The sequence below is a fragment of the Euprymna scolopes genome, chromosome 12 (genome assembly GCF_053919585.1).
Source record: "Euprymna scolopes isolate OS-2025 chromosome 12, ASM5391958v1, whole genome shotgun sequence".
Taxonomy (NCBI): domain Eukaryota; kingdom Metazoa; phylum Mollusca; class Cephalopoda; order Sepiida; family Sepiolidae; genus Euprymna; species Euprymna scolopes.
Genome location: NC_136493.1, coordinates 75,442,285 through 75,469,829, shown reverse-complemented (window position 1 = coordinate 75,469,829; position 27,545 = coordinate 75,442,285). Strand labels below are relative to the sequence as shown.

The following is a 27,545-nucleotide window of genomic DNA, read 5'->3' as shown; positions in this document are numbered from 1 at the left end:
ACGAAATGTGAATGGATTTGCTGACTTTCTTCTATTAATATAAGGAGGCTGTGCTGAAATAAAAACATTTGAAAACATTGTTATTTACAATGTTCTGTTAATATTTGCAGGGGATCTTTTTTAAATCAAAGGTCATTATCAGATGGTAACTACTTAAGGCTCGAAATACCAAATACTACATAGCCATTAAAAATTCCCTTCTACTAATATTAACAAATAGATTCAAAATCAAATTAGATTTTCTCATTGTTTATACGATCCTGAACAACGCCGGGTAGCCTCGCTAGTTTTAAAATAATTAGTAATGTTTTCTATTGTGTGCATAATTATATTTTTTGTGTTCCATTGGATAGTTTCTACTTTCATCAAATATGGAGGACCTTTATTTTTTATTTTTACTTTAATTTTTCTTTATATATTAATTGTAAAACATAAACCGGAGTTCAATGGGCAATTATTTTCTGCTGTTTTATATACAGTAGTGATATATAATATTAACTGAATAATTTGGACAATTGTTTGTTTTTCATTATTATTTTACAACTATTTTTATTTTATTACTTACAATTATTGATTTTATTACTTAATTTGGATAACTATTCTACAATTATTTTTTAATTCATTTTATTACTTAATATTGACCGAAAACTAATCAAGCTAATTGAAATTATGTTTGTATACCTGCTGGTGTCTATTTGTAGTTCTATAATTCAATCGGGGCTCAGATAGCAGGAAGGTATTTAAATCATGTTTTTATTGAATAGCTTGGAGTTTATAAATTGGTATTTTTTTTTTCACATACGACCTATAATTTGTTGTTTATGTCGCTTGATCTTCCATTTTAAATGTGTGTGTGTGTGTGTGTGTATACACATACACACACACACTAGACTACCGATGATCCGTTGGGTCAGTATGTTATATTAGCTATGGAATGAATGTATGAGCGTGATACTTGTGACGTAAAGAAAATAGTTTTTGTGACATAACAAAAACATTTCTATGAAAGTATATTAAAATGAAAAAAGAATATATAGATTTCTAAGTTGTTCTGTTTATAATTTTTTTTTTTTTTTTTTTCAAAAATAAACAAAAAAACTTGTGGTTTGCCATACTTCTAGGTAAATGTGCACTGAACAGAAACCATAATACTTAAAGTTAAATTCAAATTTTGATATATCTTTTTTTAAATCAAATTGTTAGTTGAAAGTATAGAATAGTTAAAAACATTCTCCCCATGTTAAGAATGTTTTTTTTAAATAGAAAATGAAAATAAAATGTAACTTTTTTCATTTATTTTAAACAAACATTCATGACCCATTGGGTCAAATATTTCATTTATATGTTAATAATAAGGTCAATAAAACTAAGATAATGCAGAAATGAACAATGTAAAAAAAATAAAGAAAGCAGAAAGTATTAACAATTGTTTTAGATAATTTAAACGCAAAAAAAAACAAAAAACAATTATTGGGATGCTGAAAACGTACACAGTAAAACAATGTTTTATTGTCACATTGATTATTTATTTGTAACACAAATTAAAAAAACATTTGATGTTATTTATGTTGGTAGTGTAGAAGAAAATGCATGTAAAGAAAGGTGTATAAAAAAAATTTTTTTTTAAAAATCGCTGTTATAAATTGTTCTTATGGTTGTCAACGGGTCAAAGTTGATTTATTTTTAAGAAAATTGTGACAGTAGTAATACAGAATAGCTGCAAACCATCCCCACCCTTACCATGTTAAATAATAATTTCTAAATAATATTAATATTTCAGTGCGCAGGTCAAATTCTGCAAAAGTAGCGATTTGTGTTTATTTCTTTACACTGTTATGGGTTTATCTTTATGTACGCATGTGCAACCGGAAGTCGTAAACCGGATGTGAGATTACAAGGTCATTTGAGTTTTATATATATGTATATATATATATATATATATATACACACACACACCATAAATATTTAGACTTCATGCTACATTTCTCAGGATTATGAGGTGTACTTGACCTTGATTATGTTTTTGGTAACACACACACTTTTCCTTCATTGTTGATGCATGCAGTGGCTTTGTTGAAGGGCACTTATTCATCAGGGGGCAATTGTGTAGGTAAGTGTTATTGTTATTTCCACTTTAGTTGTTGACATTAGTGTTTCTGACGTTATCAGGTTTATTGTAGCTATTTAGCATTTTTATCTTAGCTTTTTTATGATGGCTTGCATGTAATGGAGCAGTAACTGATCTCACCATTGTTCCTATTAATAATTTTGAAAAATATGCCTTTAGACAAATGCTTATCAATTTGTAAGAATAATTCATCAATTGGTGTAATTACTTTGTTATTGTAGAGTAGGCTGAACTAACTGATGTTGCATTTTCTATTGTATTTATTTGTGTTTCTATTCTATGTAAAATTATCTTTGAGTTTACTATTTTTAGAACATTTTGGTATGCTTCTGTCAGAGAAGGCATCGAACACACAAGTGAAAATTCAAAACTTTAAACTAGTTATAAAAGCAAATATTCTGCAACAATCAGTATATATATTTAAGAAAAACAAGTATATAAAGTGTTAAATTTTCATGACTGACTTGTATAACCAATTTAACAATTGGAATATTTTGTTTTTAATATAAACTACCAGATGTTTCATCTGCTTGTGTAAATGAAGTAAATAATCAATTTCAAATACAATATATTTTTAAAGTAACAGGTTCATAAAAATCAACATTTTAGCCTTAAAAAAATAAAACTTGCATATATCTAATATATACAGTCAGTGAAAACATGGGTTTGTAGAACTATTATAGATGCGCTTATTGAGCCTCAATTTAAATTCTATTTCATTTATGTATATCATTAAACTAAAGCCAAGTCAATCAGCCTGTTATTTCTTGAGGCTTTTTTATATATTAAAAACACATTATAATACATGCTAACATTAGTTCTGAGATTGAGTAAAATTTAAAAAAAAAAAAAAAAAAAATCATTTTAATTGCTCTAAGTAGTCTTATTTTCAAACCGACTCATCAAATGACCCATCTTTTACTAGGTTTTTCTCCATTTTTTCTTTCACATTGTATCTCATTAGACCTTCTGTTATTTCATACAGCAGGGTTTTTTTTTTTTTTTAGTCTTTCTGGTAATTAAGAGTTGAATGTAATTAAATAAAAAAAAAATAAAAAATTATAAACAAAAGGGAATAATACAAGTAGCAATACAAGTTAACCTGTAGTTGAAAGGGAAAGAAACTAATTTAGGATTTTGTGTATATTTTATATCGAACTGCTTTTGCAGACTCACTTTTTCGGGATTCAAATAATCCAACCAGATTTGAACGGATGACCCAAATAGGTGTGTGTATGGGGGGGGGGGGTTACATATACACCCACTAAGAATACCAGAGTGGGTAAAATAAATTCCTCAAGTAGAACAATTTTGCATCAATTTATGAAGATTAAAATCAGCATGTGACTAAACTATTTCAAGAATCCTTATTCTAATTTGGATCAAAATCTATTACATAATTTGGATTCTAAAAAAAATGTTTCAAATTTGAAGCTTAAGGGGGTTTTAATTGAAATTAAAATTCAAGGAATGTTCCTTACTGGTGTCAAATTTCATGAAAATCTGAAATATTTGAATTTTTAAATGGGAAATTGTGCCCATATTATACTCCCTAAAAATAATTCAAAGTACTCCATAGGAACTGAGATTTAGGTAATATTGATTAATTAATGGTCAAAAGCTATTGTTAAAGTTTTCCAAAAATCAAAGATATTTGAATTTTCAGACAATATTTCCATCTCTGATTTCTCTGACCCTCTTTGCATCAACTAAATTAAAGTAACTCTAACCCACTTCACGATTCCTTACACTTAGCAGTTGAGTTTCAAAATTCATAAGTTTATGAGTATAGGAGATGTACAGTAGCACATCTCCGATCTCGCTCACTGAACATTGTGTCACTTTCAGACATGATAGAAGGCTCCAATCACTCTTGGTATTTGTACCCAATTGGCCAACTAGTAGATGGTTTGCAAGAAAAAAAAGAAAAACAGCTTTCATCAAATGGAAATGGAATCATGTCTTTTCTAAGGTGACAATTTTATTGTACCACCCTGAATTTTTGTCTAATCTTTCATATGAATAATACTATAAGTGTTAATAAAATTTAAATTTATTAAAATCTGAAAACCTTTTTATGTTTTCATGGATATGATGGGATAGTAATAAAAGCACCAGGTTGTAGAGTTAGGAGTCTGTGCCAGACTTACGTGAATGGGTAAATTTTACCTTTCAAAAGAAAGATCAAACATTTGTTTTTTTTTGATAATTTTAATTAAGTTAAAGCTTGTCTTTTTATAAGTTGCTATGGGGTGGGCATCACACCATAGCCAGGATTACACCACTTTCCCTTGATCCTCCCCTTATCATGTTGAGTGTTTAGCAAGATAGCATCAAGTATCATTTTTTAAGTCTTTGGTATGGTTCAACTGATGATTGAACCAAACTCCCAGTTCATTAAAGAACACTCTCCACATTATGCCAAATGGGCCAGTTAATTTTAATAACTCAATATCAAAAACAACCTTTCTAAACCAGATTCCAAGAATAACTTTCAAGCTGTCAGTTCAACTCATAAGTTGTGCGATGATCTAGAAAACATTTTTCAGAATAGAAAGTAAAAAATTAAAATAAATATCAATGTTAATTTTTTTTAAATTAATACAATTTCCTAGAACAATCAAAATCACAGTAAATTGAGCAATTATTTCTAATCTAACGATCATAAGGATAACAGAATAAAATGTTTCCATAATTAAATTAATATTTTCAATATAAAATACACTTTTTGAATGGAATATTATCTTTAAAAGATATCTACTCTAAGTATTAAAAAAAAAAAAGCAAAAAAAAGCATGAAGGTGAAAGTTTACGTAGACTTATTATTTGCTGTTTAAATCTGAAATTTTTTTCTACATACTTCGCAAAAGTTGATAAATTGAAGCCAATAAAAGGATATTACACATATTTTGTGGTTAATATACTTGCAGAGTCAAGTGTAGGTCAAGTTGACTAGGTATGATTGAAAAGTTAGTTCTCAGCCCCTCTTATTTCACCTGAATCAATGAAGGTGGTTATCTCTAGTTGGTTGAATTTAAATCAAAAACAAAATGGATTTGAAGTGTTCTAGACTGTTGCAGATTAGAATTTAGCAGGACCATGTGAAATGCCGATAGATTTATTTAGATTCCTTAAATAATTATTAGATAAAAACATGGATCCATAGTCTATGAGAGATGGAAAGTTTTGGACCACTATTGTCTGCATCACATCCTTTGAATATGCTGGCAGCAGTTCTGAAATGTGGTGGTCCACACATGATACTGAAGCATCTTTGCTGGTTTAGTTGCACTTTTTGACATCAACACAGCTAATTAATCAGCAAAGTCATTAATCAAATTCTACAACAGGACAGGAAGAAACAATGTGATAGCTTAAAACTACAAAGCACATCAACATATCTATTGTGTTAACTGATGGAATCAAAACTGTGGCTCATCTCAACATTAGCAATGGACCCTGTACTTGCTCAGCTATCATTTGGGACATAAATTCATTAGGAAGAACCGACTCAACCAATCAAAGATGAATGCCATCTTGAGTACAATTATAAAAAAATAGAAAGTAATGAAATATTTTTTAGATGAAAAATGATCTTCATTTGCCAATCCATGTGGACATATTCCAGCTGTAAAAGCATGGCCCCATGCAAGAGAAATCTTTAAATAAGAATAACAAAGTCTAACATCTAGAAGACGTCCACAATTAGCTGAGGAGTTGCTTATATACCTTTAATATAAAGCTGTGTGTGTGTGTGTGTGTGGTCACGAATAGGCTCCTATATGGTTGACTATTTTAAAAAAACTGATTACATATAATGATAGATGTATTGCGATACAGGAATGGGTATGTTTGATCCTGCAGAACGGTGGTTCATTAAAATTGTGGGTTCTGCGCACGCGCCTGGTCCATAAAATATGGAAATAAAAGATTAAAAAATTTAAAAAAACAAAAAACAAAAGGTTTACAAGTGTTTTTGATATAGATGTACATAATACTTTGATAAGTACGTTTTAACTTAAATAGGAATGGTATAATAAAATTGTGGGGTCTGCGTTCGCGCCTGGCCTCCATAGAATGGAAATAGGCACAAACTTTAATAAAGACTTCTCATATCTATCTGCGTAAGTATACTTTGATAATTATGTTTCAGTTTGAAGAAATATGGTATAAAATTATTGGGTGTTCGTTCGCACCTGACCTCTATAGAATGGAGGTATGTCACAAAGTTTAAAAAGGTTTTTTAATATAGATCCACAGAATACTGTGATAAGTGTTTCAGTGTGAACAGGTATGGTATAATAAATTATGGGGTTTATCTATTTTATTTTTACTTTCATCATATTTTCCTTTGGTTTTGATACCCCCAAATTCGAAGCTATCTCTTTACAACCATTCCTTTTCATAACCTATCATACTTTCATAAATCAGAGTCCATTTTCTGTAGGCTGTTTTTGAACCCAGTCAACGACTGGTACTTTTACTAGTATATATATATATATATATATATATACTAGCATTTCAGCCCGGCGTTGCCCGGGTGTTAGGTGTATGGTGAGGAAAAAAAAAAAGGGTCAATTTTTTTTAACTTTGATCCCTATTATGACCCCTTAAAATTTATTGTTTTGGGCTCAAATCAAGTTATTAAGTTAGATCCATGTCCAAGGAACCTATATCTAAAATTTCAAGTGTGTAGACCCAAAATTGTCAGAGGAGTTTGGTAGAGTTCTCAAAGGTCAAATTGTTGAACTTTGACCCCTTGATAGCCAAAATTTCTGGCTGAAAACCGATCACATAGATTTTCCCAAATCTCAGTACCCTGTATATCAAATTTCGAGTCTGTAGACTAAAAATTGACAGAGTTATTGCGTAGGAAAATGTACAGACAGACACACAGACACGTTCACTTTTATAGACACACACACACACACACACACACAGAAATGAAAAATATAGGAAAATATCAAATAAAATAGAACCACTAAAAACTTTCAGGATAAAAAGAAAAAATATGCAGGTCATACTTTACCTAGATTCTGTAAATCTTGTTAAGGTTTTAGCTTTCTCTTGATTCCTTCTAAGACGAAACCAACGTTCTATCTGTCTTACTGATAAATCTAACTGCTTGGCATAACCCTGCAAAAAAAATTAAAACAAAAAAACACGCAAATAAGAAATGAAGGGAAAATGTTAGCAATTCATAACATATTATTCTAAATTACAGCAGCAAGTACTTTTTACTTTTTATTGTTTTTTTTTTTTGTTTTTTTTTATTAATTAACATGATCAGACAAGAACAAAGTTTGACTATTGTTCAGGAAATAAGAGCTATTGAACTTGAAAAGTATCCTAAGTGCATCCTTAATGATCTAATAAAAATGTGCAGAAGTGATGCTCCGTGAAAGGTTCTATATGCAGATGAGGCTGTTATCAGTGTACCCAGTGCAACTGAAATGAACACAGCCTGTAATAGGTGGAAATCAGTACTTGAAAGGAGCATCATCAGGGTTGATATGAGAAATAAAAAGCATATGTTATCTAACACTAAAAAGATATGTTCCACAAGGCAAATACCATACTGTATCTAAGCTTGGAACTGGCTTGAACTCCATCAAATGCAGAACATGCAATAAGCAGTCACAAAAGGTGTAGCAGATGCAGCTAATTTCATTTGCAGCACCCGTTGAAAGCAGATTTCCACAAAAAGAGAAATTATTGTAGGTGTCAAAAGCGTCAATAAATTCTCCTACATAGACAATTGATTCTTGTGAGTGAACTGACAACTTTATAACTATGTATATCTGACACATGGAGAGTCTGCAGGCAACTGTCCATGATTTTCAAAATGTAAGGATCCAATCATCTGAGTGGCAGCATACAACACATGTTTAACTTGTACTTTTGTCCGACTGCAAAATGCGGTCAATAGTAAAATGTCAAAACCCGATTCTGCAGTGTATCAAATGGGGAAAATTATCAGACCTGCATAAGAAAACATGTTGAACGAGATCTCAACTGATACAGTGACATTGCCTACTGTCAATCATCCGAAATACTCTAAAGTGTGTCCCATGACAATAACCACATGGTAAATTAATGATGGTGGATAGCACCAACAAAATCATAACAGAGTGGAAGAAAAGTTTGAAGTCATTTACGAAATGGTGGAAGAAAAATAAAATGAAAATATATAATAATATTCTAGTATTGTTTCTGGAAACCATTTTGCAGTTAAAAATTTTTCACAAAAGGAATTTTTCCACATATGTTGGCAATGTCTCGATCTGATTAAAATGGATTTAGAGGATTTTGCTACACTAACAAAAATATGCCTCCTCCTCCTCCTCCTCCCCAGTTACATTTTTGTTAAGCTGGATAATGATGGTATGGTGACCAAACATTGAAGACTGACCCTCAAGGGAGGTAATGACCAAGAGGATGATATAAATAAACACCACCTTTGTTTAAAAAAAAAAAAAAAAAAGTTAATGGTTAGAATATCATAATAGATAGGACACTACTCCCAACCCTCACATACACACAAAAGAAGGTCATGCCTGAGAGAATGGTCTCATGACGAAATAACTGACACATTACTCTCTTCCTCAAAGGAGGATTTATTTATCTGAGAGCCATATTCCCTTAAAAAAAAAAAAAAAAAAAAAAAAAAAAAAAAAAAAGTAATTCCTGGGAGGACAGTCCCATAACAATTATAACTGATACTATACTATTGCTTCCCATTAAAAGATAATGCAAGAATGTATTAAGTTTTTCTTTATTTTCATGGAAATATGCATAGTGATAAGACATTTTTATAATTCCTTGGCCTATTTGCTAAAATCAAAATATCTATTCTCAGCAACCTAGTTAAATGCAAATTACTTATACATAAAGCTGTTCATGTTTGTGGTTGATTATCTATAATTAATATAAATCCCACCTGTGTTTAAATGTATGTATGTCTGCCAAAAACTTTTGACAGAGGCAACAGATTTTCACAAGATGTCATTTTGAAGTTCAACCCTTCGGATGACAAATACCGAAAAATTGGCTAAAAACAATTTCTTCACCCTTAACTGGGCACTTTTTCTATAAGGAAGGGGGTCGCTGTTTTCGCCAATATTTTCAAAAGTTATTCCCTCTTTGATTGACTAGCCTTCATTTAAATCTTCGCCACTTCCGGTTTGGCGATGGACACAATGGCAAAGATATGTTCTTTTTTTCATTCTTTTCCTCCTTTGCAGTATGGGTTGGAGCCTGCCTGTCTACTACCATTTTTTTTTTAAATTTTAATTAAATGAATGTCTTAAAAACTTAACATAGCCCATTACCTAATTCTGAAGCAATATTTTCAAGATTAAATGAAGGAAAAATATTCACAATACTTTATCAGATTCATACCTACAAATACCATTGGAAGAGAAATGTACAAAATTATAAAAACAAAAGGTATGTCATATTTGGTTTAATGTTAATTTTATATGCTGACATGCATTAAATGGCTTTAAGAAATTAACTTAAAAGTCAGCCATCACTAACCAGGTCTTTATCCCTCAGGCCATTTTTATCACTTCCTCCAATGTCTTCCTTGAACTGAACCTGCTACCTGAATTGTTTTACATCTACTAACCCACCAACTCACCCATTCTTTCAACATGGCAATAACATTGAAGCCTACTCTTCTGTACACATCTTCCTATAATGTCCAGATTTAATCTTTATCTGAAGTCACCAGAACTTAGCCTGTCTTTAAGACACCTATTGTATCCTTATCATACAATTTCTCTCCATGCAGTACATGTTTTGGCCAGGTTTTATTTCCATACATCACACTGCATACATATGCCTAATAAACTTCCTTTGCTCAACAATGCTAGCGCAATGCTGGTTAGTAATGGAAGAGGTTCCCTAAACTAGTCCATCCACTCCTAAACCTTGCAATCAAACTACTCCAATCTGTGCTCCAATAATATCAAAAGGTAACAAAATTTTCGAAAACCTCAATAGCTTCACATTCAGAAATCTTTTTCTCCACATCCCAGTTCTCATCCATCTCCATTGTCTTATATTTCTTGCACACAAATTGTGCATCCTTTTTTCAATCTACAAGTAATTACATTGCACTTCATGTGCACTCAATACTTATAGGTACAACAAAAAATTGAATTGTAACACTAATTTTTCACAAACTGAGCAACTTCCTTCTTTCTGCATAGTTGTGGGGTTCATTACATAAAATGTAATAAAATGAAGAATGAGTATATTACTCTAAAGAATTTGTAGAATCATGAACTTCTCTTTTCTTGTTAAACATAACTTGAATATCAGATAAACTTTTTTCTTTTTTTTTTCTTTTTTTTTTAAGACTTTCTTAAATGAATGCCATCAGTTTTTGCATTTGCTAAGCAAAAAAAGAATAGATCCATTCTTATGTGGGAATTGAATTGGTGCATTTAGTGATGAAAAAGAATTTCAAACTTGCATAATAAGACAGAGCCTTTTATAGAGATGCATCTAGATTAATAAAAATGAGACGCTTTTTTCTTGGATTAAAGTGATTTTATAAATTAAATATTGAATCATTTTGATTTTCAATTAATTGAATATTATTTCAAAAAGAAAATGGAATAATGTAAAATAAAACGAAATTTTGAAAATTAATATTCAACATCTCTTTTAAGTTTGATATTACATAGTTAGTTTCTTCTTCCCTAAATTCATCATATAATCTATCAGTCAGCTTGCTGATTAACTTAAAAATAAGCTCAGTGCTTAAGTGTTAAAAGGAGTATTTATGCAATTAAAAAAACGTAAAACAAAAATAAAAGTAAAGACTCCTTGGCAACACCGGGCATATGCAACTAGTAAAAAATAAATTGCTCTGATTATTAGTGTTTAATGTTTTATTCTTGAGATGACGAAATGAAAATCAAAGAACAAGAAGTATATGATGGTATATCTTTGGCTATTCAAATCTGAATGTCCTTTAAACTATGAAAAAGAATTGATTATTACATTTGCTTAATTTGTATAAAAGTTTTGATTTTGCCGGGTTCTCATTTGAGATCATATTCGGTTTTATATTTTACATACTGGCATGTGATGAACAAAATAGATATATAATCAGAAACCTAAAGCACTCCTCTCTCTCAAACACACACCTTATGGCTGTGATTGATTTTTATGCTTGTCGACTGGTTACCATGGTACAGAAATTATAAGATAGATTGGACGGTCATTTTAACAAAACAATGTACTGTAGCCAACAACTGATTTTTTTTTTTTTTTCTTTATTATATAAAGTGACTTTCCAGAGAATGGATAAAAATCCAGGAATATTAGATTTTCGAAACAAATGTTTGACTATTATTAACGTTCTATTTCCTTCTGTCTATTTACATATTGACTTATTTCAGAATTTCTTTTTATTTATCACCATTTTAAGAAAAATTAAATATTTATATCATAGTACAACAATTAAACAATAAATGCACTTTGAATATTCAATGTTGGAAATCCACTATTTTTATTTTTGAACTAGCGGGGGAATGGGGGGGGGGCCAGGTTGTAAAATACACTTAAGTATATTTTAATTCATGCAGACTTTGTATTTATTATTACTATTAAGTGTTGAGACATTATGTTGAACAAAGATGGCAGTGAAAAAGCAGTGCAGTTTCGATACTGAGTGTTAAGTAATTGTCAGTAACAAAGATGGCAGCGAAGAATCAAATGCGGGTTGGTGACGTAGACAACGGCGAACTGATTGAATCCAAAAGTCAACAATTTTTATAGTAACTTTGGAAGCTTTTCATTGGTTGGATATTATAACTTGTGGTTATAAAAACGATCATCGAAATAATTGGTGCCATACCCCAATTAGAAATGCTGCCTATGGGCTTCGGAGAAGTTATGTCAATTATCGGTGCATTTAAACAGAGTTTGCATAACAATGTCTAAGAGAAAGGTAAAGACCACACTTTTGGTTGGAAAAGAAAAAATGTTAACATAATCCTTTTTTTTTTCTCTTGAAACTCATTATATGAGTTAATTTAAATTCCAAAGTCAAGCAATAGAAAGAAAAAAAATGAAGCAGTTGACAGTCTCTTTCAAGATAGTTTATATAATGTAAATGTACGAGCAAACTAAAGTCTATTCACTCGAGGAATTTCGTTATTTCTCTTTTTTCTATGTTAGCACTTGCTTGTTGATAAGAGTCTCAAAATCATTCAATAGGTGTGGACTGGAGGAGATCAGCAACTGACTGACTAATGACCAAAATAATGGTTGCTTAGATCTTTGGCGCTAGAGTTGGTTAGGTTTTTTTAATCCAACCTGATTGGGCATTGGTCTTTCTTCATTAAAATGCTCTGCTGCTACCTATTTTGGGTGGTAACGATCTTGGATCGCCACATCCTCACATTTAAGTGAAAAAAAAAATATATATATATATATATATATATATATTTTTTTTTTTTTTTTTTTTTTTTTAAATTTTAAACCCAAGATGGTTTTTAATCACTTCGAGCATGGAATGATTGCTCTGTTGCTTAAGTGAGAATTTTCTATTCTTGCATATCTCATCTGGCATCGAGAAAGCGTATCTGCCACCAGATTTTCTTTTCCCCTTTTGTATGTTTAATTTGTAAGGGATATTCTTGCAGAATAAGAAACTAATTTTGCAACCGGCGATTTTTATTTCTCATTCCATTCAAAAATACTAATAGGTTATGATCGCTATATATTTTCGTGGGAGCCTTCTCCGATGTAAAATATATTTGGAAATTTTCCACGGCCAATATAATCACCAGTTTCCTTCTTGATAACCGAGTATTGCTTTTGATGTTTATTCAGTTTTTTGGAGAAATAACCAATTGGACTAAAGTTTCCGTTACAATCCGTCTGAGACAGCACAGCACCAACCTCATTTTCACTGGCGTCAGTGCATGGAGTGAATGGCTTATTAAAGTCTGGTGCTAACAAAGTGGGTTCATTGCTTAGCAATTGCTTAATTTGTTCGAATGACTTCTGACATTTTGATGTTCATCGCCCAACTTATCTTACATTCACCGGCTTGGGGTATTCTTTAATATTTTTCACTTTAATTTCACTCAGGCTTACACCCCCGTAGCGCATATGTGACCTAGATATTTGACCTCCACCTTTCCGAAATTACACTTTTCCAGGTTTACCGTCAAATTTGCTTCATTTAACTTTTTAAAGATACGCTTGATTTTTTTTCCCAAATGTTCACTCCAATTCTCATTGTAGATGACAATATCTACAATGTAAATGCTCACGTTTGGAATTCCAGTCAAACACCTATTCATTAATCGGGTGAAAGTTGCTCAGCAAAATGAGCTCATGCCAAATGGCATAACATTGTAATGGCATTTTCCTCCAGGCACTACAAATGCGGATTTAAACTTTGCTTGCTTAGTTAGTGATACCAACCAATATCCTTTTAATAAATCACATTTGGTGATGTGTTTAGCATTTCCTATCTAGTCAATGCAATCTTAACTAGGTATAGGATACGAAGCAGCCTTAGTAATTTCGTTCAACTTCCGATAGTCTGTACAAAAATCAGATTGAGCCGTCTGGCTTTGTCCACCATTGTTTTATTGATTTGGGCATCTTATCAGTGTTTTCTGACTGGTCTCTTGCTATTTGGAGGGGGTTCCTTATTTCATCTGTATACTAGCTCGAACGGACTATACCAAAGCGATTTTTGCACCAAATCTCTTATTGCAAAGAGTACAAAGGATAGTTTTGTTCCAACCATTCTTTTACTCAGCAAAATGAGCTCATAGCACGCTTTAAGTGTGACGTGAAACCGCTCCAGTGCTCCTTGGGACTGTGGGTGGTACAGACTTGGTGTGATGTTTTATTCCCAGTAGTTCTGTTACCTTTTTGAATATCGGACCGGATGACTTCCAGAATTCCCATCTTTGTAAAGCAGTTTAATAATTCTTTCACCACCTTGGCAGATACAGTGTGTAATGGAATAGCCTCCAGAAATCTGGAACTAGCACACATCACTGTCAACAAATATTCATGCTGTTTTTGGCACGGGTCTGACGCAATCTATCAGTACCCTGTCAAAAGGTTTTTCATTAACAGTTATTCACCTTCACAGTGCTGATAGTATGCCTGCTTGAGGTTTTCTTGCCCTTTAACATGTTTCACATGAATTATAGAATCTTAACACTGGCCTTCACGCCAGACCAACAGAAATGTGGAGTCAACTTTTCATGAGTCTTGTAATTCCCAGATGTTCAGCTAACAGGACTTTATGAGCTAATCTAAGCATTCTTCAAAATATTTATTTCGTATAACTAGTTGACATCATTGTTCTTTTTTACCATTTTTCTGCTTCACATAATTTTTTTTTAATATTCCCTCTTCCAGGAAATATTGTTGTGTATGCCTTACGTCAGTTGACCTGTTTATTTGCTTAACTAATTCCCTTAGACTATTGTCGTCCTTCTGAGCCTTTATTGTACGTGCCTTGCCCAATGGTGTGATTTTTTCATCATATGATTGGTCTAATAGTATCATCACCTCATCACATGATTTGCTTGACGATGTTTTTTTTCTCATTTTCCATTGTCTTCTGCTACACAAATTGTACACATGTAAAATTCTCACTTTTTCTTTGGACTGAATTTCATCTATGTCGATCAGTTCAATATTGACTTCATTTCCTAGGATAAAACCTATCCTTTATTGGAAGTTTTTCCATGATTCCTACTTCTATTCTCTTTCTTACTCTGCCCACACTCAGGTCTACCTTTATCATGGATATATTCATAACTCCTCCTCCTCCTCCCTCGATCGATACATGCCCCATTTTGTCAACAGAAGAGTGTGCCAATTACAACACTGAAAAAAACAATTCCAGAGGCCTATCGACAAAAATTTCAGACGCTAAGAAGATAGGGGAGAATTACGAGGCTGCTGAAAGTAACCAAAGATCCACTTTCTACTCTCCTTAAATTATGTGAAGTTGGTAAGAAACCCTCGAGAATAACCAGAAATAAATGTTTGACCATATTTTCTCCATTTGTCTCCCTTACATCTTCATAATTTTCCATGGTTTCCTCAATTTTTTCAAATGAAAAATTGATGCATTCCTCTAATCAATCCATTTTGAAAATGTAATGTTTTAGGTCTCTGATATTATCTGGTTAATTGGAAAAACAAAAATTGAAACGAACATTTAACATGGAATGTCTCTTCAAGCATTTGCATGGATAGTTGTGAAACTGAATGTGTAAAATCGGATTAAGTTTATTATTAGCCAACACTCTAGATACCTTGATTGTTAGGCGCTGTAACAGCAAATTTCAATTTGGATGCAATTTTGATAGATGAAAAAAAGCACCAAAATCAGTTTCATCCTCTCAATCAGCTTCTTGTGATGAAATTAAAATTAAGTCGGACTCGTTTGTGCTGATTTTTCGTATATTTCAATGCAGAATTGCCTCCTAAAAATGCTATTCATTGTTCTGAAGCAATAGAATTCAGAGAAAATAGCAACCACAGTTTAAAGACTAAATAAATGAATAATTTTGAACTAGCAGAACCCATAGAAACTCCATGGAAGTTGAAAATATCAACCCTCAGCAAGAACCTTCTTACATCACAAATTAGAATGAGGCTGTCCTTCAATAAAATAATCAGTGGAATATTAGTTTGGATAAAACCGGGAATTAAAAAATTAACATTTTTGTAGACAAATATGGAGAACTGCTCAAGATATTACAAGAACTAAATTAGCAATAATTATGTCATCTTTTCTTAATGATCTGATAATTTGGCATGCACATCATAACATTTGATAAAAAAAAAAAAAAGTTTCTTTTTTTTTGTAGTGGTAAGAAAATGAGTTAATTTTCAATGAGATTTAATGAAATGAATCAGTAAATAGTGTGATTGGTGGGATTTGGTTTTAAAAAAATAAATTGTAAAACATCTGGATTTTAGTAGATTATACAGCAACACTTGCTAAAATATATTTCATAAAATAAAAATTCTTATGTCATTATGAACTTGAATGTCTTAGTTTTCATTATCATTATTAAAGTTATTTGAACTTCTAATCAAATCTCTATTTTTGCAATAGATATTTGTTGAGATTTATTAGAGGAGTTTTGATTGTTATTATTCAAATTATTCTGACTTTAATCTAGATTGTTATCTTTAAAATAGATATTGCTTGTATGATTTGCAGAATTTTTATTCCATAGGATGAGGGGAGTATTCAGAATTAAAAATTGAATAAAAAAAGCAATTCAATCAAACTTATAAATTGCAGGAGAGAATATTGCTTAATTATTTACTTTTTTCATAAACTAAAATCATACCATACCTAATAATTTTTCAAAGAGGGATATCAATTCTGAATACTGTAAAGAGTGTGTAAAGAATCTGGTACAGTGACTTAAAATGCATTGCCTGAGCACAACCAATAACACTGGGCAACAATTTTTTTACTTTTTGAATGTTGTCTAGATTTCGACAACTGATTTAGGGTATTCTTGCACTGCTAAATCAGGAAATGGCAGATTTCTTTCTATCAGGTTGGGCTTTTGTGTTAAGTTGATTTAAAAAAAAAAAAAAAAAAAAAAAAAAACACCAGATCTTGTGAAAAAAATCGATTACATTTTTGTGACATTATCAGCTGATTTTTGTCAATGCATATCCTAAATGTTTTAGGAGAAAAAATGTTTTGCCAACAACATATATTGATTACCTGATAGAAACATTGATTACTGTAAACTGAATGGTGGGCATTGATAAAGCTAAGTACACGTAAATTGCATGTTGCTTCACCATTGTTCAAACTTCAGGGCTTGATCTTCCATTTCTTCAAACTCCTGAAATGTTTAGCAGCAAGGAGGTCTCTTCAGCTTCCAACAGAGTCAGCCATCAGGACTGCACTCCAGTGACCCTGATAGCTGGTTTCCATCTCCTCCAGATCCTGATGGAATCTCTCCCCTGGCTTGTCACTCATTGAATCCAGGTTGTGAAACTATATGAAAATAGGTAGTACATCTTGTTACAGCCCAGGTTTCTGAAAGCAGTCAACCTGTTAAGTTCTGCATAGTTTCTGGCTTTATTGTTGCCAAGAAAGTTTTTCACTACCAGAACAAATGCCTTCCACACTTCCAGTTTTACTTTGTTCATTCAGTTTTCAAACTCTAAATCTCTGATGAGTTGCCAGATCTGTGGACTGTGAAAGATGCTAGCTTTCAACTTCTCCATGATCAATCCTGGAAAAGTTTGGCAGAAATAAGTGAAGAGTCACCATCCTTGTCTGGAGCCTTGGTGAACTGCTTCACAAGCCAAGCTTAATGAACAGCAGTCCAAGATTTTGAGGTTTTATAACTTCAAACTGATACCTTTTTGACAATCACCCAGTACTATCGGACCTGAATACTTATTAAAATAATCATTTCCAGTCAAAACAATTATTTAACATGGCATTTTATCCCCAGCACCATCTTCTAAAATGTGCCACATATGCATACATGTGAACAAAAATGTAACAATGACGTGTGGCCATAGCTCAAAAACTTGAGCAATGTAAAAAGATTCAATGTATCAGATTTGTCCTAAACAGCTGGGAAAACACAGACAGGTTTGTTGTTGATTAGTGTAATAATTGGAGAAATAAAAAAAATTCATTTTGAATAAAAAAAAAAAAGCAATTCAATCAAACTTATAAATTGCAGGAGAGAATATTGCTTAATTATTTACTTTTTTCATAAACTAAAATCATACTATACCTAATAATTTTTCCAATTTTCTGGAAAAAAAATGTTTCTGATAATTATTTCTTTATATCTTAGTGAAACAAAATCCAATGAACATTTTAAAATGGAACAGAAATATTTCCTTAATATTTAATTAATAAAAATGTTAACATGAAACAAAATCTCAATTATTGAGATTATATATATTATAATATCCAATGAACATTTCAAAAGATTGGCATAACGTTTTTAGTAAAAAAAAAAACGTAAGTTTTTGTATTCACTGAAAGTATTTTCAAAAATCTATAAAAACAAATGCATAGAAAGATCAAAATGAAGTTTTTATTCAAATGCAAGTCTGGATATATTCAATAAGTTTTCAAAAATCAGGAAAAATGTTTTGATTCAAATTTCAATCAAATTGAGTTTAAGAAATATCAATATTTGGGGGGGGGTTGAATTTTAATCGATGTACCTATACAGTTGAGTTTTGACATTGATATTAAAAGCCTACTTTTTCTATTTACAAATTATTAAAAATGAACTAAATATACTCAATCATGGATATTCGAGTGACTGCATGAAAGTTAACTAATTTACATATTCCTTTGAAAAACAAGTGTTCATTAATTATTCATTTTTTATGGTTTTTTATTAGATCATTGGTTTCATGTAATACTTAATTCATTTTATGCATAGTTTTTACATCATGCATAATTGATTAGAATTCAGGATGAAACTATTCTAGCACACCAAAATGTTTATTATATATAAATATGAATAAAAGTGATCTTGTCATTGTGTGTGCAAAACTTCTCTACCAAGCTCCTCTCTAAATATTTAGTCTACAGTCTTGAAACACTTTCGATATTGGTTTTAGCCTTTAAAAATAGCTGTTATGGTGCCAAAATTAAAAAAAAAATAAATAAATAATTGACCTAGGCAGGAGTAAAATGACCAACTTCTGAGCATGCATACATTTTTAGGTTGAAGTCATTTAATTTTTAGCCTTTTTATTCATCTGGGGCTAACTTAGATGGTATTAACGAGGGCTGAAGCACTAAATCATAACTATGGCTGAAGCGCTGGATGTTTTGGTTTCGATTCCAGCTGATGGCACTGAAACCATTTTTTTTTTTTTTCACTTTTGAAATCAGTACTATATATATTGGGTACAATATAATAATCAATAGAGAATTTGCTCTATAATAAATATGAAATCTGCATAAACTAAAATATATTAAAGCATATTTTATGACCAGGCTGCACTGAGCAATATGCTAGTAAGAGAGATAATTCTTACTATTAGCATATTTTTTAACTTATTATTATTAGTTGTAATAATAGTAATGATATTACTAGTAGAGTGATTCAGAAGTAACCTAGTTTTTACGTGAAATTGTTCCAATTAACAATTTGGATTTCCTGTATTAATTTTAAATAAATAAGTCAATTTACATCAAAGAAAATGTGAAACTTTTGAACACTGTTTGATAATCGGAACATTTTCACATCGAGGCTAAGTTTTCACTTGACACCGGTATAATCGCACTTACAGCTGCCTATACTTCTGAATCATCTAATATTTGTAGTAGCAGAATAGAAGTACTTCTATTAGCTTTATGCGATTTCCAACTATGAGTAACTACTATTAATGATATTACTATTTTTTATAATTGGCTGTAAACATGTTTTTTTTTTTTTTAAACATTTCTATAACAAAAGAAATGTTCAAACCAACAAAAATTTAAATTGTTTAAACACATTTTGCACAATTGGCTTGCCGTGTGCATTTTTTTTTTGTTTACAATTTTAATTTTTGTTTACTATTCACTACTTTATTATTATTGACATGAAGTGACAGTAATATTATTATTCATAGTAGTAGTATTAGCATTTTCATTGTAATTATTATTAGTGGTATCATCATTTTTATTAGTATTTAACCATGCCCTGACAAAGTGACAGCAACCACTTTAAAAGAATAATGACCACCATCGATGACAGTATCTGCCGTCGTCAAATAGTTGCATTAACCCGACAGTCGATTAGACTTTGGAGCAATCCAATGGGTCCCAAAACTGGTCATGGTCAAGGAAATCAATGCGCGCTGATAAACCCAAATAACCACCTCAATTTGTTTTCAGACCAGTCCAATGGAAGTCAATACTGGTAATGGCTACCAGTGATCGACAGTGCACACTGAGAACTGACAGTTGTAAAGGCAGCTATGGTCCAGCAGTATATGCCATCAAATGCAAATAACCGCCTTAATATAATACTAACTGCGAGAGACGATCAGACGATTTCAGTTACGAACATTCCAATAGAGGCCGACAATCACAACCAGTGGCTTCTGCTAACTGTCACTGAAGACAGATGTTTTCATTTTGGCCATGGCTGCCAGTACCTGCTATTTTCCAGAGCAGACAGTGGCCCTTACTAACAACAATAGTTCATTTTGTTTTCAGAGAGGGAAGGGAGGGGGCTTTACTGAATCTGTTCTGGCTTTGTGTTATACTTCAACTAGGCAACACTTATGTGGGGTCTGCTAGTCATATATATATATATATATATATTATATATTATATATATTCATATTCCTGTCCGTTTGTTTGTTTGTTCACAATTTGATTAATATATACAAAAGGTCCATTAGTTTAGTATTTCATTTATTTCTATATATAGCATGATTCTTTAAAAATATACAATTAAGAGGTCCCTCATTTGTTTATTATATTAAGGAAAATCAATTGCACTAAATAGCTGTATGTTAGTTTAACTTTCTAGCGAAAGAGTTGTTTTAAGTGTTCTATTTAAGATTGTTATCTCATCAACTCTAAATAACAATTATATTGATAATATATTTAATTAAATTTATTTGGAATTATTACTTCCGACATCGATTTTTTTATGAAACGAGTAGAGTCATTTCCCCTAATGAGTTTTTTTTAATACGTTCCGAAGTACGAAAGATAAAAAAAAAAAACTCTTCCCAAATAAATTAATTTGGTAATCGCAAGACGTTTCTAGCGTGAAAAAATAATTTCGTGTAGACAGAAAGATGTTTTGCTTTATTTTTAAATATTCGATACTTTTGCATAATTTGACCTGGATTCTCGGGAATTCCCGTCAAGCATGGATCGGGCGAGACCGGCAATCATCGGTTTAAGCCGAGTGCTGTAACAGATGCTTTAAAAACAAACAAACTGGAAAAAATACAAATGTAGATAATAAAAATAAAAACCTACCTTTAAAGGACTGAAAATATTTTTATTGATTTTATTTTATATATATATATATATATTTTTTTTTTTTTTTTTTTTTTTTTTTTTTTTTTTTTTTTTTTTTTTTTTTTTGCAAAATATTTATCAACAAAATTTTTCTTTCCTTCAAGAAATGAAAGTTTTACTTTATTTTTCACCGTAAATTCTTAGGCGTAAGTACAATTTTCTTGCTTTTTCTTTTTTTTTTTTTTCAAGACTGTTCAGTCAAGTTTTTTTTTTGGGGGGGGGGCAGAAATTTTATATATATATATATAAAGAATACGTAAAATATATTTACGAAAAGTGTAAATTGTTAGATGAAAGTACAGGAAAAAAAATTTAGTTTTTTTTTTTTTTTTTTTTTTTTTTTTTTTAAAGAAAACTTAATATTTTTATTTTATTTTATTTTTTTTTTTTACAGCTGTTCATTGCCGGTGGAAGAACTTTCGAGATAAGGATATTTCCTTAGGAATCTTTTACTTCAGTCAACTATTGAACGGCCATCGACGGCAAAGAGGGAGGAGATAACGTAAAGGAAATGTGCAAGTGTGCTCCGATATAATACCGCATTCCCTTTTTAAGTGTAGCCATTTCGGACGCCCATAAATAAATGATTTTAAATTGTTGTGGGGGGGGGTATCGACGTTACTCAAGATGAAAATGATTAATATCCTTAGTATAGTAGGTGTGTTCAAAACAGAACTTTATGTCAACCCGGGCAATGCCGGGTACCCATGCTTGTATTAAATAAAGAAACAATATTTAATATAAATAGAATGAAAATTTTGAAAATGTATGACGTTTTTCTTTAATTTGTAAAATGTTAAAACACAAAAACTTATCCAACTAAGTAGAAAATAATTTATTCATGCTTTTAGTCAGTTATGTGCTGCATATTTATAATTAAATCAGTTGATTTTTTTGTTGTTTTTTTTAATTCAACAGGGTTAAACTTTTTTTTTTTTTTTTTTTTTTTTACATTGATCACCACTTATCAAGGCCCAGAAGCCACTCAGGGATAAAGGTTATTGCAAGTACATTACGTTAGTGTGGAGATTTGATGAAGTGTTTATTTAAGGGGGCGGTTCATTAGGAATTTGTTAACATTGGACTTGAAGACATCCAAGTTGTAGTCAGGTGGGAAGCAGGCAGACGGAACAGAGTTCCACAGGCGTGCAGTTCTAAGAAAGAAGCTTTGTTCATGGAATCCGCGTTTTGATTTAGGCACAGATATAGAGTGGGGGAAATTTTTCACAATGGATTCAGCTAGACGGGTTTATCGTGAAAGATTGGCGAGGGGGGACCAGAGATTGGAGTTCAGACGAGCACCTGCCATGGAAATAACGATAAAACAAGGATAAGCTCGCAACGTCTCTTCTGTGGGAGAGAGGTTGCAAGGTAGAGAAAAGGGCATCCCCCACTAAGCCACAAGTCTATTTTGTACTCTGTCAAGGCAGGATAGGCTGTTTTTAGCAGCTCCTGCCCAGATATGGCAACAGTATTCCATCCTTGGACGTACTTGGCTTTTATATAGATAGAGAATTGCATCAGTAGTGAGATATCTTCTGGAGCGGTAGAAGGATCACACCATCTTTCCAGCGACCCTGGCAACAGACTTGATGTACGTGTTCCATTTCAGATCAGGAGTAAAGGTCAAACCCAGAAGCTTGTCAAAACACGAGGCCTCACCCAGACGAGAGCCATCCATCACAATTGATGCCAGATGGGGATCAGAGCGTTGATGATATAAAGATAGGAGTTTGGTTTTGGATGCATTAAAGGTAACCAGCCACATCTTCCCCCACTGAACCACGCGCTCGAGATCAGAGGAGAGAGAATCAGAGAGAACTTTGTCATTTACAGCCTTTGATGTGTTGCCGTAGATGGTCGTGTCGTGTTTTGTAAGAAAAATGCATTAAAATACATTAAAACCCAAAGACTCATCCATCTAAGTAAAAAAAAGTAATTTATTCTTGCCTTTGGTTATCATATATTGAATACTTATATTTAAATCAGTCTTTAACTCAAGGGGGTTGCAATATCAAATCTTTTCTGTTGATCTTAATTGTTTATTGGGCATTTTGAAATATTTCATTTTCATTCTAAGGGAAATCAGTCTAATAACTGTCAAAGCAATTTGTAATATTCCATTACTAGGGTGATATCAGCCTGGGGAGAGTGTATATTAATATATAGATGCCATTTTTATTGAGTGACATAACTTTTAAAAATAAAAATCATGATTGAAATGTTTATTGGCAAGGCTAAGAAACTTCTGCTGGAACTTTGTAATGTTGAGTATGCAATATATTGTTCCATTAGTATTAAGTACAGTTTAAAATAAAAATAATATTGAGTTGTTTCCCTTGTACTGAAAAAGGGAGAATTAACTGTCCTTGTAGTAAATAAGTTCAGCTGTGACAGTTGGAGAGAAAAACAAAATGGTCTTGCCATCAGACTTCAATCATAACATTCAGCAGTTCCTACATTATCATTTAATCTGCAAGTTAAATAAATCTATTAATGGTTATACTTAGCCCTTTGATATTTTTGATTTGTTATTTGACAAAATAAGTAGTACTGCGTATGCAAATGATTAGTTTCATTAGCTTGAAATGTTATTGGTTGGCTAAAAAGTTGGATTGTTTTGTCATTTGAAAGCAGACTGGGGTTGCAATTTGAAAGTAACCTAGTTGCATTAATTTGGATTTGTTCTTTCCGGATGATTTATTGGTGTTTGATGACCAGATTCTTCTCAGATGTTATCTACAGAACTAATTTATTTCAAGTTTACAAGAGAATTTTGTTGTAGTATGTTATTAATGCTTTGTTTTTGTTTTTTTATTATCCTGAAGAATTCCTTATGGTTTTTAAAATTTCATTTATAGTTTGTCATAAAAGACCTTTTTCTTTTTTGTTACAGCCATGAACAGAGAGCTATATTAAAATAAGTTTTATTTTGAGAATCTCAAACTTCATTTTCAGTGTAAACTGCAATTTTTATATTTATATAGACATTTAAATGTGGAGATATATTTTGCTTACACACAACATATTTACTTATTCCATAGTTTTGTATATAAGCTGGTCACATAATCACTGAGCAACAGCAGACCATTTAAAACTTTTGTTCAAAAGCAAGAGTAGTAGTCTAAAAACCATTCAGGTTGTTTTAGAGACATTTTAAAACAACTGGATACTTTCCAGACAGACCTCATAAAAGATTAAAGTTCAAGCATATTTCCTAGACTGTTGCAGATTTGATATGATAAAAATAGGCCTCCCTTGAAATATTGAAGCTTACACGAGTCAGGCTCCTTTCTAGATCATTTCATAGATCATCATCAAGCAAGACAACAGGCTTAATACATTTTATAGATTTTTTGCAAAGGACAATAAAATGTATTTACATGTACGTCTCTGAAAAGAGACATGAATATAAAAAACAAATAAAGTGCAACTGGGTGTGGCAGAATTAATGAAAACTTGATATTTTGTATAATTGACTATTATAGCATTCATTTTGTTCTTAGCAGAACGAACACTTTTTTTTGTTGTTTTTTTTATTTATTAGAGTTGAAAGGCCTTCAATTTAGTAATAGTTTTAAACTTATGGACAAAGGCTTTTTGATTTGTTATTGGAAGTGTAAACTTTGAAAGTAAAGTCGATTTTTTTTTCATATCTATAATAAGATAAGCCAAAGCTCTGTATTCTAACTCATTTTACAATCCAATTTAACTTAACCCGAGCTTGCTATAAAAAGAACTGCTAAAGAAGGTGGCACCAACTTTCACCACATTTTATTTTTTACTCCTACCCAAAACACTATTTCCTTTCTTAATAAAAGGAAAATTTGTTTAAACCAAAATTATTTCATTTTACTACTCTTAATATGTTCTACATAATGTAGAAATCTTCAAAACCTAAATAACGATTGCTCCCTTCCGCACAATAATGGAATATCAGAATTCATTTGTTTAGCCGGTCCAAATAACTGTTTCTAATATGCTTTGTAAATATTGTGGTTCAGCAGAATAAGAATTAATGAAAACATGACCACATGCAAATGGTAACATCAATTGAAGCTTTCATAGTAACTAGCGGAGGTCCCCAGCGTTGCCTGGGGTGTTTGGAGGTGTAAAAGAAAAAAGTGTTAGTAGTAAGGCATGCTCAAACCTGTGACGCGGTGATGCAAAGGCAGAAAAGAAAGTGAAAGAAAACGCGAGATCTTATCGCTATGCTACAAGACCACAGGAAGTGAAAAGCATTCAAATTTAGCGATGTCAATCAAAAAGTTGACTTACTAAGTGAATATGCAGATGCAGAAATGAAGGCTGGTTGAAGTCCAGTTCAGCTTTCCGCCGTTTCATTTATTTGCTTGAAACCAATCTCCCCCGAAAAAGGGGGAGCTCTCAACTGAATAGCAATTGTCCGATCTGAAGAGTATTCCCTTCAAAGCTGATTGCATTTAAGACGTACCAGCAACAAAGGCCAGCGAGCCGATTTGATTTGATTCAGTTTTGCTTTATTTATACAAAAAAGACAAACACTGGAAACCAGGGTTTTTTTTTTTGGTTTTAAAAACTCACTCAAAATAAATATAGAGATAACGACCATTCGCAAATCGTAGATATTACAATCTAGGGAGTATATAAAAAGTTCTAAAATACAGTAACCTCGATAATCCCTGTGAAAAAAGCCTTTGCTGGACATATAAAAACATGTGTGGCCGTTTTGCCTTTTATCTATAATATAAAAGCGAAAATGTGTGTGTGTGCGTGTGTGCGCGCGCGCATTTTTTGTGTATGTCCGGCAAAGGCTGGGGGGGGGGGCGGGCTTTCGGGGTGTTTACTGTTTCTTAGAACCTTTTATATGGTACCTAGATTATAATATCTAAGATTTACGAAAGTGGGTGGTGTGCATCTTTTATTTGGGTGATTTTTACATGCTATTTTCGCGATATTTCTTAGTCTACATGTGTTTGTTTGGCTCTCCCGTATATAAGCGAAACTGAACCCATAGCAAAATGAGCATCCCTGGCATCGTGCTCAGAACGTCCAGAAAGCAATGAGGTTTGATTAATGCAGCCAAAACCCATCATATCAGACAATCGCTATCATTTTGACACTCCCCTATTTATGGGGAGGTTTTCCCCAACATCTTGGGAGAAACGCAGAAACTGGCTTGCAGCCAAAGTTATGTTTCCCCGTATGGCGTGAGGTTTGACCTCATTAAATTCATGCACCTGTCACTTAAATTTTTAATCGTTAGATTAAAACGCATTTCATTCCTCTCCCTTTGTGGCTGAGCAGGTAAGATACCAGCCCCCCCCCCCCCCCGCCTTTTCCACCTTTGTCTCAAGGCTTCGGGTTCCAGTCTACCTTCCTACCAAAACTTTTTTTTCACCTCCAAAACACCCAGTCAATGCAAGGCACTCCCACTAGTCTATAATATAAAAGTGAAAATGTGTTTGCGTGTGTGCATTTTTTGTGCAAGTCCGGCAAAGACTTTTTCCGGGCGGTTACCGTTTCTTAAACACTTTTATATGCTATCTAGATTATAATATCTAAGATTTACGAAACGAGCTCACGTGTATCTTTAATTTTGCCAACTTTTTACACACTATTTTCAAGATTTTTTTCACTCGCATGTTTGTTTCGCTTTTCCGTATAAAAAATGCGAAACTGAAAGCGAAGTTGTTCTCAGTCTTTCATGCTGAGACGTCCAGAAAGCAATCAGCTATGATCAATGCGGGGGGTCATATCAGACAATTGCTATTCATTTGGACACTCCCCTTTTTAGAGAAGCTATTTTCCCCAACATCAAACAAATATGCAGAAACTGGCTTGCAGCGCCAAAGTTAAGTCGCGTGATGTTTGACCTCATTAAATTCACGCACTTGTCACTTGAATTTTTAATCGCTAAATTAAAAACGCTTTTCAGTTCCTCTTCCATCCTGGCCGAGCGGTAAGATGTCAGGTTTTTTTCACACTTTCTTTTCCACCACCTTTGCCTCAAGGCATATCTCCCTACCAAATTTTTTTTTTCTTTTACACCAACAAACACACGGGCAACGCCGGGCACCACTGCTAGTATATATATAGATTTAAAATTGTCTTCTAAATTTCCTCCGTCTACAAAGATTTCTTCCCTAACTAACAGGACAAGACTTTTTCCTTCTTTTGAAATTCAATAAATGACCACAAGTTTGTAGGTAAACATTTATGGCTAAGCAAAATGATGTTAATTTTGGGAAATTACTTTATTTACAAGGATACAAGTATTTTCTAACTTTCTATTAACTTTTTTTTTTTTTTCACAAGTTTAAACTTTTCCATCTTTTTTTTTTTTTTGTTTATGCTTTTGCAGTTCAATAATAAAAAGCTGCT

General features: G+C 32.1%; 1 protein-coding gene across 1 annotated transcript in view; it reads right to left on the bottom strand.

The window, feature by feature from the left end:
- Window positions 1-27,545, bottom strand: part of LOC145291344 (ceramide synthase 5-like) — a 250,627-nt gene that overhangs the window by 129,100 nt on the left and 93,982 nt on the right. The window contains exon 3 of the mRNA XM_080137108.1: window positions 7,158-7,264. Coding sequence (XP_079993234.1) covers window positions 7,158-7,264 — 107 coding nt within the window. The remainder of the gene's footprint in view (window positions 1-7,157; window positions 7,265-27,545) is intronic.